General features: G+C 55.5%; 1 protein-coding gene across 2 annotated transcripts in view; it reads left to right on the top strand.

The window, feature by feature from the left end:
* CHFR (checkpoint with forkhead and ring finger domains) overlaps positions 1-13,246 on the top strand; it is a 30,123-nt gene that overhangs the window by 15,080 nt on the left and 1,797 nt on the right. Inside the window, exons 7-17 of one of the 2 annotated variants that reach the window (XM_059139208.1) lie at positions 390-557; positions 2,292-2,451; positions 3,391-3,545; positions 3,632-3,794; positions 5,843-5,985; positions 6,967-7,083; positions 8,196-8,279; positions 8,788-8,858; positions 9,863-9,950; positions 11,876-11,983; positions 12,686-12,758. In XM_059139208.1, the coding sequence (XP_058995191.1) occupies positions 390-557; positions 2,292-2,451; positions 3,391-3,545; positions 3,632-3,794; positions 5,843-5,985; positions 6,967-7,083; positions 8,196-8,279; positions 8,788-8,858; positions 9,863-9,950; positions 11,876-11,983; positions 12,686-12,758 (1,330 nt within the window). The remainder of the gene's footprint in view (positions 1-389; positions 558-2,291; positions 2,452-3,390; positions 3,546-3,631; positions 3,795-5,842; positions 5,986-6,966; positions 7,084-8,195; positions 8,280-8,787; positions 8,859-9,862; positions 9,951-11,875; positions 11,984-12,685; positions 12,759-13,246) is intronic. The other variant, XM_059139209.1, reaches the window with a different exon arrangement.

Here is a 13,246-nt window from a genome sequence, read left to right as displayed (position 1 = left end):
CTTGGTGTCCCTGCCGTCCAAAGTGCAGCTCTTCTGAGAGGACGGGGTGTAGCTGCGCCAGCATGAGTTACGGCACGGTGAGTGTTCGGCCTTACTTCGCGTGCGGATTGGCCCCGTGTGAGACGAAACGTTCCAGGCCGATCCCAACCACAAACACGTCTGCCTTTGCTTCCACGCGAGTACGCTGCTCGCTCCAGGTTCATCCAGCACAGCAGCGGGCGCAGGTGCGTTAAAGAGACGCAGCTCCGTATTGCTAGTGAGTGTGTGTCACTGCGAATGTGGCATCTTGGATTACCTAGGCCTGACTCGAACCCGTGATGCTTCACCTGCTGTGCTCTCTCCTTCCAGGGCAGGTGAATCCGAACCTCTCTTGTTTGTCCTCCTCACAGGCTCCGGAGACGCAGGCGTGTCCCCGAAAGAGCGTGGTCCGTCTGTGGCCGGTGATGAAATCCCGACCTTTCCTTCAGCCCTCCCAGACGGAGAGGGGGCTTCCTCTTCTCTGTCAGAGCCCCGGGATCAGGAGGATTTGGAGCCCAGCAGGAAGAGAATGAAAGGAGGTCAGAGTCTCGGGGTTCTGTGTGTCTTGGCCCTTGTGGGAGTGCCGGGGTCCCAGAGGGCCTGTTCGAGCGGCTTCCGGTGGGGCCTCCCATTTTCCAGAAGTTTGAGGATATGTCTCAGGCAGACACCTGTGGTGCCTCAGCTTTTTGGAATGGAAATCTGAACCTTTTCTTTCTTTCTTTTGTCATCATTGGATTGCACTGTGTTTACTGTCAGGTTATGCTCGTGGTCCAGAAGCAATGTGTTCTGAGTTGCCGTTCTGTCCACATTTGACAATCATTTTTTTAAGAATATGTGGCCTTTGGAGGAGCCTGGCTGGCTCATTCGGGGGAGCCTGTGACTCTCGATCTTGGAGTTACGGATTCCAGCCCCACGTTGGGTTTAGAGCTTACTAAAAAGTAAATGAACTTTAAAAAAAAAAAATTGTTGCCTTTAAGCAATAGCTTTAACCTTTTCGTAAAGGTGATTCAGAGAAAAATCTACTCTTAAAAAGACTATAAAAACTTTGGGGAATGTGTAGTGGGACGATGGCTGCGCTGCAGGCTTGAGACCGCCGGAGGATGGGAGCAGTGAGACCAGGGGCTCTGGGAGGGAGGAGGACCTTGGGGGAGGAGACTGGAATATCTTGCATATTGCGTGGAAAATTGAACTGACTGGCTTGGGGGGGGGTGGAAAAAATCAGCAATAGTGCGTAAAATAATAAGCTAGTATAAAAATGAGGCCACTTTGGGGGGTACCTGAGTGACTTAGTGAAGTGTCTGCCTTCGACTCAGATCTTGATCCCATGATCCCAGGGTCCTAGGATCTAGTCCCAGTCGGGCTCCTTGTTCAGCGGGGTGTCTGCTTCTCTTCCCTCTGCCCCTACACCCCCATCTCCCCCCACCAGATAAATCCCCCCCCCACCAAATAAATCTTAAAACAAAAAAATCGAACCCAGGCAAGGTATTATATAGTTAAAAAATACGAAGTTCTGTACCAGCAAAAGTAGCTAAAAACACGAAAGTCGTTAACTCAGTGGAGGTTAGACCATGGCAGAGGGCTCCTGCTTCTGGTTTCTTGTAAATGTTTGACTTTGTAAATTGTGTGCAAGTATTTCTTTAATTAGAAATAAAAATTAAGCTGTGGTTATCAACGCACGAGCACTGTGGAATAGCAGAACAGAAAAGAAGATTCACAGCTCCTGGTCACATCGGAGCGCGTACTTTCCAGTGTGTACACAAGTCACGTTTTTTGTTTAAACAAAAATGACATTACATACAAATCCTGAGTGACAAATGGCCTTTAAGCATGTATCCCGAGTGCCCCTTTTTATGTGATTACGTTTAAGTTTCTTACGAAACTTAAGTGTATTGGAATTTGAAGCTGCTTTTCAGCCCCCTTCAGAACATCCTTTGAAATACAAACACCGGGGGCGCCTGGGTGGCTCAGTGGGTTAAGCCTCTGCCTTCGGCTCAGGTCATGATCTCAGGGTCCTGGGATCGAGGCCTGCATCGGGCTCTCTGCTCAGCAGGAGCCTGCTTCCTCCTCTCTCTCTGCCTGCCTCTCTGCCTGCTTGTGATCTCTCTCTCTGTCAAATAAGTAAATAAAATCTTTCAAAAAGAAAAGAAACACAAACACTGGCGGGAGCTGCGTCTTCCCTCCGTAGGTTGAGGTGTTCGTGAACCCAGAAGAGCCAGCATCTGCTGCTTCCCCGCTTGGCTGCGGTGGTCAGAACGCACCCCTTTCTCGCGCAGATGGGGGCCCTGATGTGACCCTGCAGTTGCTGGCCGCAGACCAGTGTAGAGACACCCACACCGGCCTGGGCAGTGTCCGGTCCGAGGCCATGAAACCGGACAAGATGGAGGAGACGCTCACGTGCATCATCTGCCAGGACCTGCTGCACGACTGTGTGAGGTACACGCCCCGCAGGGAGGTGTGCGGGGCCGCCGCAGCCGGGAGGAGCGGCCGCCGCGGGGTAGCCAGCCTCTGGCTCAGGGCAGGTTCGATGCTGTGGACGTCACTGTCATTTGACCTGTGTGGCCAGCCTGCCCAGAGCCCGGTGCCCGTACCCGAGGCTGTGGAAGAGCTCACGAGGCTGCAGTGGCAGTGGCCTCCGTGGACACAGGCTGGCACAGCTCCCAGTACATAACCCCAGTAGCCTGTGTGTGCTCCACAGACACAAAACAAGAGAACTGTACCGAGCCTTAAGGGAATGTCGTAGTTAATCCAGGGCAGTGCCCCGGAATGTGGGTCCCAGGAGCCACTGGGGAGAGCCCCCTCCTTGCTTCTTTGGGGAACTGAAGGGTGAAAGCCCTTAGAATTTCCACTGAAATGCAAGCCTTTTCCACACTCAGTGTCCCTGTTCCTCGTATGCCTCAAGTCACAGCCTGCTCTCCTGTCCCTGCTGGAGCATAGATTGTCACTTCTGGTTTCTCTGAATTCCCAAGGACCAGGTGAAAGTAGTTGAGGTCGAGCGCCGTTCTGCCAGGGGAGCCGGATCCCCTGGTGGCCTTCTCCGGCCGACAGCTGGGGCTGCGGCTGCGGCCAGCGCGGGGCCCCAAATGTGGTGTGTGTTGCAGCCCGACAAGCAAGGGCTCTAGGCTCTGCTGAGTCAAGTGAGCTCCATGGGTCGGGGGTAATCGCATTTTTCTGTTTGTTAACGAACCCTCAGCCTGAGCAAGGCACATCCTCCTCTGGGGAGGGGCCGCGTGAACTGGGGTCCCTGCTTCTCCTGCTCCAGGCAGGCCATGCCCCACGTCCCCTGGCATCTGGGGGGCTGCTGTGGCCTGGCAGACAGATGCTCTAGCAGCGGGTGATGCGGGGGAGTCTGAAGACCTGTCCTTGTGCCCTCAGCCTGCAGCCCTGCATGCACACCTTCTGTGCCGCCTGCTACTCGGGCTGGATGGAGCGCTCCACCTTGTGCCCCACGTGCCGCTGTCCCGTCGAGAGGATCTGTAAAAACCACATCCTGAACAACCTGGTGGAGGCCTATCTTCTCCAGCACCCAGGCAAGTGGGGAGCCCGCCCAGCTCCTGGCCGCTGCGGGGGTCTCTCCGGGGCCCTCAACCTGTAGAGCCACGTCCTTTCCCTCCAGACAAGAGTCGCAGCGAGGAAGACATGCGGAGCATGGCTGCCAGGAACAAGATCACGCAAGACATGCTGCAGCCCAAAGTCAAGAGGTCGTTCTCCGACGAGGAGGGCAGCTCAGAGGACCTGCTGGAGCTGTCCGACGTGGACAGCGAGTCCTCCGACGTGAGGTGAGCCTCCGCCTGGCTCCGAGTGCGGCAGGGAGCTGGGCAGGCAGCGCGGGAGTCCGGGTCGGATTCCGCCTCCAGCAGCCTGGCTGCTGCACAGTCTGGCCTCGCTTCTCGTGGGCGACGTCAGCCAGTGACCTTGGCTGCTTGGAGCATAGCAAGGATGGGTGGACACCAGCCAAGGACAGCCACTCCCTTGGGTGACTGGGGTGGGTACTTGCCACCCTGCCTCCTCCAGTGCCCCCTCCCTCTCAGGTTCGCACACAACATTTATTTTTTGCTGCTGTTTATCCGTATTTCCTTCTAGCTTTACTGAGATGTCATTGGCACCCAGTACCTTTTGAGTTCAGGGCATCCTGGCCAGCGAATGGCTTGACTGCCGACTCTTCTAAGATGAAGAGCACCAGAGCCCACACCCTGTGGTCAGGTGCTTGGGTTCTGGCTACAACAAAGTCACGATGTAACACGTTCTTTGTCCCGTGTGCGCGTGTACTCAGCAGCTCGTGCAGGGAGTGTCGGTCCCGCACTGGGAGCTGCATGGTCTGCGTTGGTCGGGATGGTACCATGGAGAGGCCGTGGCCGCCTGGCTGAGGGGATGTGGTCCTTCAAGACCTGGTGCTAGCTGCCATTTCCTGACTCAGAAGTCCGCCATTTGAGTTTCGGGTGGAGGCCGTCAGACTGAGACAAAAGTCAAACCTCCCAAATTAACTATTCTTTGTTTCTTTTTGTAAAATTTAGCAAATGATGGTCAGGCCAACAGAAGGAATCAAAAATCACTTTAGCATGAACATATTATGGTGCGTCAGTCAGAGCGCGCGTTGTGCCCAGCTGAATGCTGCTGTCCTCGAGGGCCTTCCCGCCCGGCCAGCAGCAGCCCTGCCCCACCTCACTTTATGCCCTTCCACTGAGCTTCCTTGTGGCCACTCGTAGAGGTGGCCACAAGCTCCTTCTGTTAGTAAGTAAAGCGCGGTGTACTTAGAAATGCTCGTACGAAGATGGGATTGTGCCGTACACGTGGTTTTGTCGGCTTTCTAGTATTCTCATGGAGGGGCCATGCTGCGGTGCACACTCTGCGGTTACAGTTTCGTGCACATGTGCATTAGTTGACAGAGGTCAGTGATGGCACTGGAGTGGTCAGGTTGGAGAGCCTGACCCAGGGTGCCCTGCTGGACTGGCACCTGTGTCATCTCGTGCCCGTCAGGAAGGTCCTAGCGATAGCCTCTGGGAGGTTTGTCAAGGGGTGTCGGGAGACCTGCCTGCACTCGGCGTCGCCCGAGATGAGTGCCATCTCGTTCCGAAATGAGGTTGAGCATTTTCGCTGGGGGTATTCTAGAAAGGTCTCACCCTTTCTTCCCTCTCTGGCTCCTGCTGTCGGAGGCAGGCCCAGGAAGGCGCTCTCCGAGATGAGGGAAGAGTCTGTGCCTGTTTCCTGTGGATTCTTTTTTACCATCTGTGTTTTTAGGAAGCTCAGTGGAAGGGCATAAAGCGAGGTGGGGCAGGGCTGCTGCTGGCTGGGCGGGAAGGCCCTCGAGGACAGCAGCATTCAGCTGGGCACAACGCGCGCTCTGACTGACGCACTTTCCCAGGCGCTGGGGTGGACGTGCTGAGCGCGCCGGGCAAGCTGGGGCCGCCTCCGGACGTGGCTCCGGGCTCGCCCAGCATCAGGCCTGTGAGCGCGCGTCCTGTGTGGAGACTGAGCGGCCGCGCTGTGGGGGATGTGGTGCCGAACCACGGCCCGGCCAGGGCCTGTCTCCATGTGTCGGGAGCCGCCAAGGGGGCTGAGGGTGGCGAGGGACAGAGAGCCCCCGCTGCTCTTCCGGGTGAGCGCTGACTGGGTGCCCAGCGGGGACAGGCTGTCCTTCCCCATCACACACTGGGCGGCAGCGGTGGGATGGGGGGGGGGGCAGAGAGGACACCTCCAGGCTTGGCTTCTGGCTCTGGTCTTGTCATGGGGCTGGGGGCGTGGCCGCCACCCCCGCACACTTGAGAGCAGGAGCCTCCTGCTTCTCCGCACTCAGGTGCGTGTGGCCTTCGTGTGCCCCCCCTTGCAGCCAGCCGTACATCGTATGCAGACAGTGCCCCGAGTTCCGGCGGCAGGCGGGCCGGGCCCTCCCCTGCCCAGGGCCTGGCAGCGAGCCAGGGGCGGCACCGGCTCCGGGGGACGCGCCCTCCACGTCCACCAGCGTTACGACAGGTGAGATGCCGCCTTCCGTGCTGTCGTCCTGCTGCGACCACCCAGGATCCGGCTGTCGTTCCTGCGGGCTCCTCTCCCCTTTCTGCCTGACTCCTGTCACTGCCTCCATGGCCCCGCCACCTCTCGTAACCGCTTGCTTCTCCGGGTCTGTTTTGGGCTGAGAAACCAGAGTTAACTTTTCTCGTGGTCCTCTGCTCCTGGGCAGTCCTGGGGGTTTAGTCCTGAACCTGACATTTGGGCCAGATGCTGACAAGAAAGGGGCAGTGGACAGGTGGAATCTATGTTTGTGGCCCTGGCCACTCTGTAGTTCATGGCCCCACAGGGCCCAGTTTCTTCGAGCCTTGTCACAAGGCCAGTGACCCAGGCCAGTGACCCAGAGCCGTGTTCACAGATGTGTGCCATCACGCCGTGGCCCTGTGGACAAGCACGGGCAGTGCAGCGCCTGGTCACCTCCCGACTCTGCCATCCCTCGGGTGGGCTCTGTCGTTTTCAGACTGCAGATGGAAGTCCCCGGAGGGACTGCGTCTGTAGCAGATGTGTGTGCACAGGCGATTCCTCCCGTGTGGCCAGGAGTGTCCGGGGGCTGGGCTGTATGGACACAGCTCCCAGGGTGGGGTCGGCCACTCATGCCCACCAGGCCTGTCACTTGTTGGAAGACACAGAACTCACTTTATTGTTTTATCACGTGGGCTTTATAGCCTGAGGAAACGTTAGAAACCTTCAAGTGAGCTTGGAAGTGTTGCTGCAGCCACTGAGCCGAGAGGTTGCTCTGCTATTTTTTGTTCTGTTTTTTAAAAGGCTCCTTTCCGATGGTAAGCTTTCATTTGGCTATTTAAGAAAACAGGTCAGAGTTCTCCCTGGGTTTTTTTGTGGCTGAGTTCCCTTGTGTGCTTTCCAGACACTCCTCTGGATGGGGGTCTAACCTGTTCTTTCTGCCTGTGTCCCGCTATGTGCCGCCCGGATATCCTGTCTGTTCCACAGCCCAGGATTATGTGTGTGCCCTGCAAGGAAGCCATGCCATATGTACCTGCTGCTTCCAGCCCATGCCTGACCGGAGGGCAGAGCGCGAGCAGGACCCCCGCATCGCCCCCCAGCAGTGTGAGTAAGGGTGTGCATGTGCACTGCCTGCCTGAGCAACTTCCCCACCATGGAGCCCCTCTTGGGATCCCTCTAGGCTCAGGTTTCAGAATGGTGTTGACTGCTGCGCATGGTGTAAAGATGTGGCTGTGTGTTCTCATCTGCAGAATCGGCTGTCTGTGCAATCCTATCAAATAGCCATCTTTTTCCATTACTTGATAGCCTACCCTGTCATAAACCAAGTTTCCACATACGGGCAGTCTCTTTCTGAAGTCTGCATCCGATGTTTGTCCCCACATCAGGACCATGACATTTCTCTAATATGTCACTTTTTTAAAGAAGATTTTTATTTATTTTATTTTTTAGAAGATTTTACGTATTTGTCAGAAAGAGCACACACGTGTTCACAAGCAGGGGGAGTGGCAGGCAGGCGGAGGAGCAGGCTTCCCGCTGAGCAAGGACCCCCATGGGGGACTCGATCCTGGGACCCTGAGATTATGACCTGAGCTGAAGGCAGATGCTCAACCCGCTGAGCCACCCAGGCGCCCCTTTTATTTATTTATTTTAAGGAGTGCGTGGGGTGCCTGGGTGGCTCAGTGGGTTAAGCCGCTGCCTTCGGCTCGGATCATGATCTCAGGGTCCTGGGATTGAGACCCGCATCGGGCTTTCTGCTCAGCAGGGAGCCTGCTTCCCTCTCTCTCTCTCTCTGCCTGCCTCTCTGCCTACTTGTGATGTCTCTCTCTCTCTGTCAAATAAATAAATAAGTAAAATCTTTTTAAAAAGTAAATAAATAAAGAGAGTGCATGTGCATGAAGGCGGTGGGGGAGGGAGAGGCTCACAGGCAGATCGCCTGCTGAGCAGGGACCCTGACTCGCTTGATCTCGTGACCCTGAGATCATGACCTGGGCCAAAATCAAGAGTCAGACTCCCAACAAACTGAGTCACCCAGGCACCCCTATAATGTGTCACTTTTAAGTAAAATAGGTGAAAAGCCATGCTTTTATTTGCAGTTGCTTTTATTTTATTTTATTTTATTTTATTGCTGTCAAAATTGAGTGTGTCACTTATTTAACGGTTATTTGGATTTATTCTTCACTGAAATGGCCTGACTAGCGGCTGTGCTGTGTCCACAGGTGCCGTGTGCCTGCAGCCTTTCTGCCACCTGTACTGGGGCTGTGCCCGGGCCGGCTGCCTTGGCTGCCTGGCCCCGTTCTGCGGTAATGCCGGGTCTTTGGCTGAGTTCTGTGCCTTTGCATGTTCTCTCAGTGCCTTTGAGGGTGGTGACCGGGTGGTGTGGCCCGCGTTGTAGGAGGCTGCCACAAGTGACCCTGCTTTGTCCTGACATACTGTGTATGTCCGACGTTTGGAAGTGTCTCTCTGTTCCAGCTCAGAACCAAGCAGTAACAGAGAGGTACAGGGATAGGAGCTCAGTCAGGAGGGTGTCCTTATGCGCGAACAGCCCCACTAAAGACGCCCAGTCTGGCCGTGGCTTTGAGTCTTCGCTGCGCCAGACCAGGTGCTCAGGAGGCGGAGAGGGCCGTCCGTTTCAGGAAGGAGTGGAATGGAAGTCATTTTGCCTGTTCTCTTTTTAAAACTGTTTTATCATGGAACTTTTTATTCTTCTAGGCTCTGTAAGAAAGGAAATTGGGTTATCTTACTGTCAGTGAATGGTGCTTTCATAGAGCGTCTGTAAGACGGGTGACTTTGCTTCCCTCTGTTTGGCAGAGCTAGACCTGGGCGACAGGTGTCTGGATGGGGTTCTGAGCAACAACCACTATGAGTCGGATGTCCTCAAGGTAACGGACGGACCTCCCGGACAGGCGTGGGGGGGCTCAGACCAAGCGAGGCCCCCTGAGGTGTGCAACTCCGCTAATGGCTCTTCCTGGTACTGCTGCTGAGTGCACCGTGTGGGTGTTTTCCTATTTTCCAAAAAGGAGGTATTTCCTTCATGTCCATTATGCCACAAATCCGCAGGACTCGCTCCAGTGCCTGCCCCAGGCACAGAGCTTCGGAGTCCGGGTGGGGAGTGGGCTGGCCCCCTGGGGGAACCAGGGCCTGTCTCCTGTTTCCTCCTTTCTGACGTTTTCCTTGCCATGCTTTAGAAGCTGGCCCAGCTCTTAGAAGTTCAGGGTCTGATGTGCACATCAGTCCCTTGCCAAGAGTCCCGGCTTCATCCCATTTAGTGCAGTGCTGCGCACACAGGACGTGGGGCCTCTCCCCTGCGCGGAGGGCTCCTCTGCATGCTGTGCTCCATTCGTGGCCGTGAGCCGTGCGCTCGCACAGACGGAGCCCAGCAGCCGTGTGTCTGCACGGCAGAGTGTAGATCCAAGCCCTGCACGCGTCCTTACCTGGTCACGTGCCTGTTGCTGCCCTAGGGCTGCTTTGGCCAGAGTGGGCTGTCCTGCCACTGCTGTGCGAGGACTGTCTTGGCAGAATTTTAGAGGGAATGTGGCCGCGCCCACGTCCAGGCTTCTGAAGCTAGCCCTCCTTTCGAGGCTCTGACGGAGCACCTCAGACGAGAACCCTTGGGAACTAGGTGGCGAGCGTGTCACCGAGTCAGGCTTGGGCGGCTCGGCCCGCAGGCTGTCCCGGGTGTCCTGCGACCTTGGAAGCAGACCCCCCCAACCAGCTGCACACAGCGCTCCCCCCCAGCTGCCCGACGCAAATCCCTGCCGTGCCGAGCTTGTCCGGGCTGTGGCTTTACCCACCTTCAAGGGCCTTTTATGAGGTGTTTGCCTTGTCACTTTAGTGTTTCCTCTTCCAAGCTAGTGGCTGAGGTTTCTCTTCTTCCCCGTCACAGAATTACCTGGCAACCAGGGGTTTGACGTGGAAGAACATGTTGACGGAAAGTCTGGTGGCTCTGCAGAGGGGAGCGTTCCTGCTGTCCGGTAAGCATCGTCGCGCTTGCTGTCCTCTCTCCAGAGGCGCTGGCTTGGCCTCCTTGAAAAGCAGTAACGCCGGCCAGGCCGAGCCCGGGGCTCCCACGCAGCTGCCTTCCCACAGGCACAGCCTTGCCCTCCCCCGCCTGACGGAGGCCGACAGAAAGGCGCTGATACCGTAGGTTATCCGCGTGTAAAGTTAGGTCTGAGCCCGCAGGAGGTATTCTAGGGTCTCTCTGCCGTGGGGAAGGGCGGGCCCAGCTGCGGACACAGGCCGTACCTTTTGTCAGCCTGGGGATCCTGGGGCTGGTGCTTCCCAGGTCCTCGGGCTCCTCCTTGGCCACTCACTCGGTGTGGTGCGAACTTGACGTGGGCTCGCCCCGTGTCGCAGGACACCCAGTACACTGTGAAATGGGATTTTTGTCACTGAGGGAGGGGACTGCAGCAAATCAGCAAATGCCCATTTCTTTTTTTTTTTTTAAGATTTTACTACTTTATTTTGGGGGGGTGTGCACGGAGGAGTAAAGACAGAGGGAGAAGGAGGAGGGAAGGGATCTCAAGCAGACTAGACTCCTCTCTGAGTGCAGAGCCCCACGTGGGGCTCGATCCGACAACCCTGAGATCATGACTTGAGACCTGAGTGGAACCCAATAGTTGGACGCTCAACCGACTGAGCTACCCGGGTGCCCCAGATGGCCTTTTTTTCTGAGACACACGTTATCATGAAAGACTTTAGAAGTTGTTGGGGATGCTTCTACACAGTTCCTGTCTTGTGGACACAGTCTCACGAGCATCTTGGGTGTTCTCTGCAGCAGCCCCGTGGCTGCCCAGACCGATCATCTGAACAGGGCCTGAACTCCATTAGCTCCTTAAGGACTGCTGTAAGGGTGACATGGCTCTCAGAGATGTGTGAGTGACAGAGGGAGGCAGAAAGGGTAACGTAACCATCACGGGGAGTCCCAGCAGCTGAGCACGCAGTGATGATGCGTGGACGGCCGGGCCCCTACCTGCGCGTGCACACCGTCCTGAAGGCCTGCCACCGCGCTGTCCTGTGGCCTATTAGCTCAGCACGATACCTTGACCTGCATCACGTACTGATTCACGAGTAGAGGATATTAAGTATTAAGGGATTTTCTCCTTTCCGCTCTCGGAGCCAGCACTGCAGCTGCTGGGGGGAGCATGCGCTCTGGCAGGCTCGAGAAACCGTCCGGCTGGGATAGGTAGGAAGGCTTGTGCACAGTTGGGACTCTGCCGTAGTGACTCTCCGCGCCAGGACACGACTCAGGTGTGAAGGCCAGCATCTTCTCAAGCCCGGCTGCCCTGCGTCTGCCTTTCGGGTCTTGGAAATACAGGACAGGCAAACGGGGCGAATCGTCATTTTGTCTGCCCGCGTTGGAGCAGTAACAGAATTGATGATCTTTCTGTTTCATGATTCACTAGCCTGTCTTTGACCTTGGCCCATAGTAGGCTGTCTGGATTTGGGGGTCTGGGTTGGTAGGGTACCTTTATTATATAAAGGAGCAACAGGTTGTCATTTGTGTCGTGCATGTCTTTTCCTTTCAGGGTATGTGTTTCCATTTTCTGTTTAAGTTGCAGGCAGTCAGATTTACAAGTCCTTTCCTGTGTGCTGTTTGGTTTTTGTGACATAATTAGGAATAAGTCAAGAGAAAAATAATACTCATTCCTTTCAGTACTTTAAAAAAATTTTTAAGATACTTGATTTTTTTTTTATCCAGTGGAATTACTTTGCTGTGAGGAAATGAGTTGTTTTTGTTCTCATTTTCTGAACATCTGCCCCATTGTCTCTGCCGCCCCGCCCGCTCCCCCCTCCGTGTGGATCAGGGCCGGGTGTCCCAGGCCTTCGCAAGGCCACAGCTGTCGCGCTGACGCCGCGTGCTGACTGGCCTGCCCACCTGAGGCTGTGTCCCTTGCAGATTACAGAATCACAGGGAACACCGTGCTGTGTTACTGCTGTGGCCTGCGGAGCTTCCGAGAGCTAACCTACCAGTATCGGCAGAACATTCCTGCTTCCGAGTTGCCCGGTAAGCAAAGGAAGCCTCCTCAGCCCCAGCTCTGTTCTGCCTAGATTGGCTTCTGCGTTCCTTCATGTGATGGGTACCCTGTTTGGGCCTTGGCTCCATGTTCTTAGTGGCTGTCTGCCTCAGCAGGGACAAAAATGGGCCGATAGGCCGCATGGGGGCCATGCCTCTTTCCGGGCCGTCCTCACTGGGGCGGGGGGTCAGCTCAGGCTCTGGGCCTGCCTGCCAGGACGCGGGCTTCCAAAACAAAATTCACAAAAGTAACCTGAAAACAACTGTAGTAGTTTTCTTTCCTTTTTTTCCTTTTTAAGATTTTATTTGTTTATTTGATAGAGAGAGAGAGAGCGCACACAAGTAGGCAGAGAGACAGGCAGCGGGGGAGGGGGAAGCAGGCTCCCTGCTGAGCAGAGACCCTGATGTGGGGCTCGATCCCAGGACCTCGAGATCATGACCTGAGCCAAAGGCAGAAGCTCAACCCACTGAGCCACCAGGCAGCCCAGTAGTCTTATTTTCTAAATTGGGATGGTTTTTTTGTTTTGTTTTTTACCCCCTGAAATCTTGCAACAGGCCAAGGACACTAGTTACAAAGCATGACAGATGCCATGGCTTTTCTGCTGCTGTTTGTCTCCTGGGGTCATAAATTCATGCAGCTGAGCTTGTGAGTGTGATGTGCATCACGGATAATGTCCTGTTTCCTCTTCCTAGCGGCTGTGACGTCCCGTCCTGATTGCTACTGGGGCCGCAACTGCCGCACTCAGGTGAAGGCCCACCACGCAATGTGAGTGAGACCGCGCTGCCCGGCACGGGTCCTCGGGGCTGGGAAGGGGCGCCCACGTGGTCCACCTGCAGAAAGGCACACCCCTGTTTTCCTAACAGGAAGCTGATTTTTTTTTCTTTTAAAAGTTTTGGCCGAGTTGATAGCTCAGCTCAGCTTGTAAGGATGTTCATGAACTAGTCAATTATTTACTTGTAAATGGGCTAATTTCACCATTTTATTTGTCTAAAGTCACGTGGTGTACGAAACAGTGCTATAGTTTCCGTGTTCCGCAGAACACAGCCGTCCGTCCCTGCTGACTCACCAGTTAGCGCTTTCTCAGTTGGTGGCTGGGGTCGGCGCTCTGCTCTGTCTTTGGTGCCTTGAGAGGTGTCTGTGATGGCTCTAACTCAGTGACTCACCGGGCATTTCCCGCTCACGGAGACATCCGCCTTGCCACATGGGGTTGTCTGGAGGTGTAGGTGAGGTGATGCTGTCAGTCAGTCTCACGG

The sequence above is a fragment of the Mustela lutreola genome, chromosome 11, assembly GCF_030435805.1.
Source record: "Mustela lutreola isolate mMusLut2 chromosome 11, mMusLut2.pri, whole genome shotgun sequence".
Taxonomy (NCBI): Eukaryota; Metazoa; Chordata; class Mammalia; order Carnivora; family Mustelidae; genus Mustela; species Mustela lutreola.
This window is presented reverse-complemented; position numbering and strand designations above follow the sequence as displayed.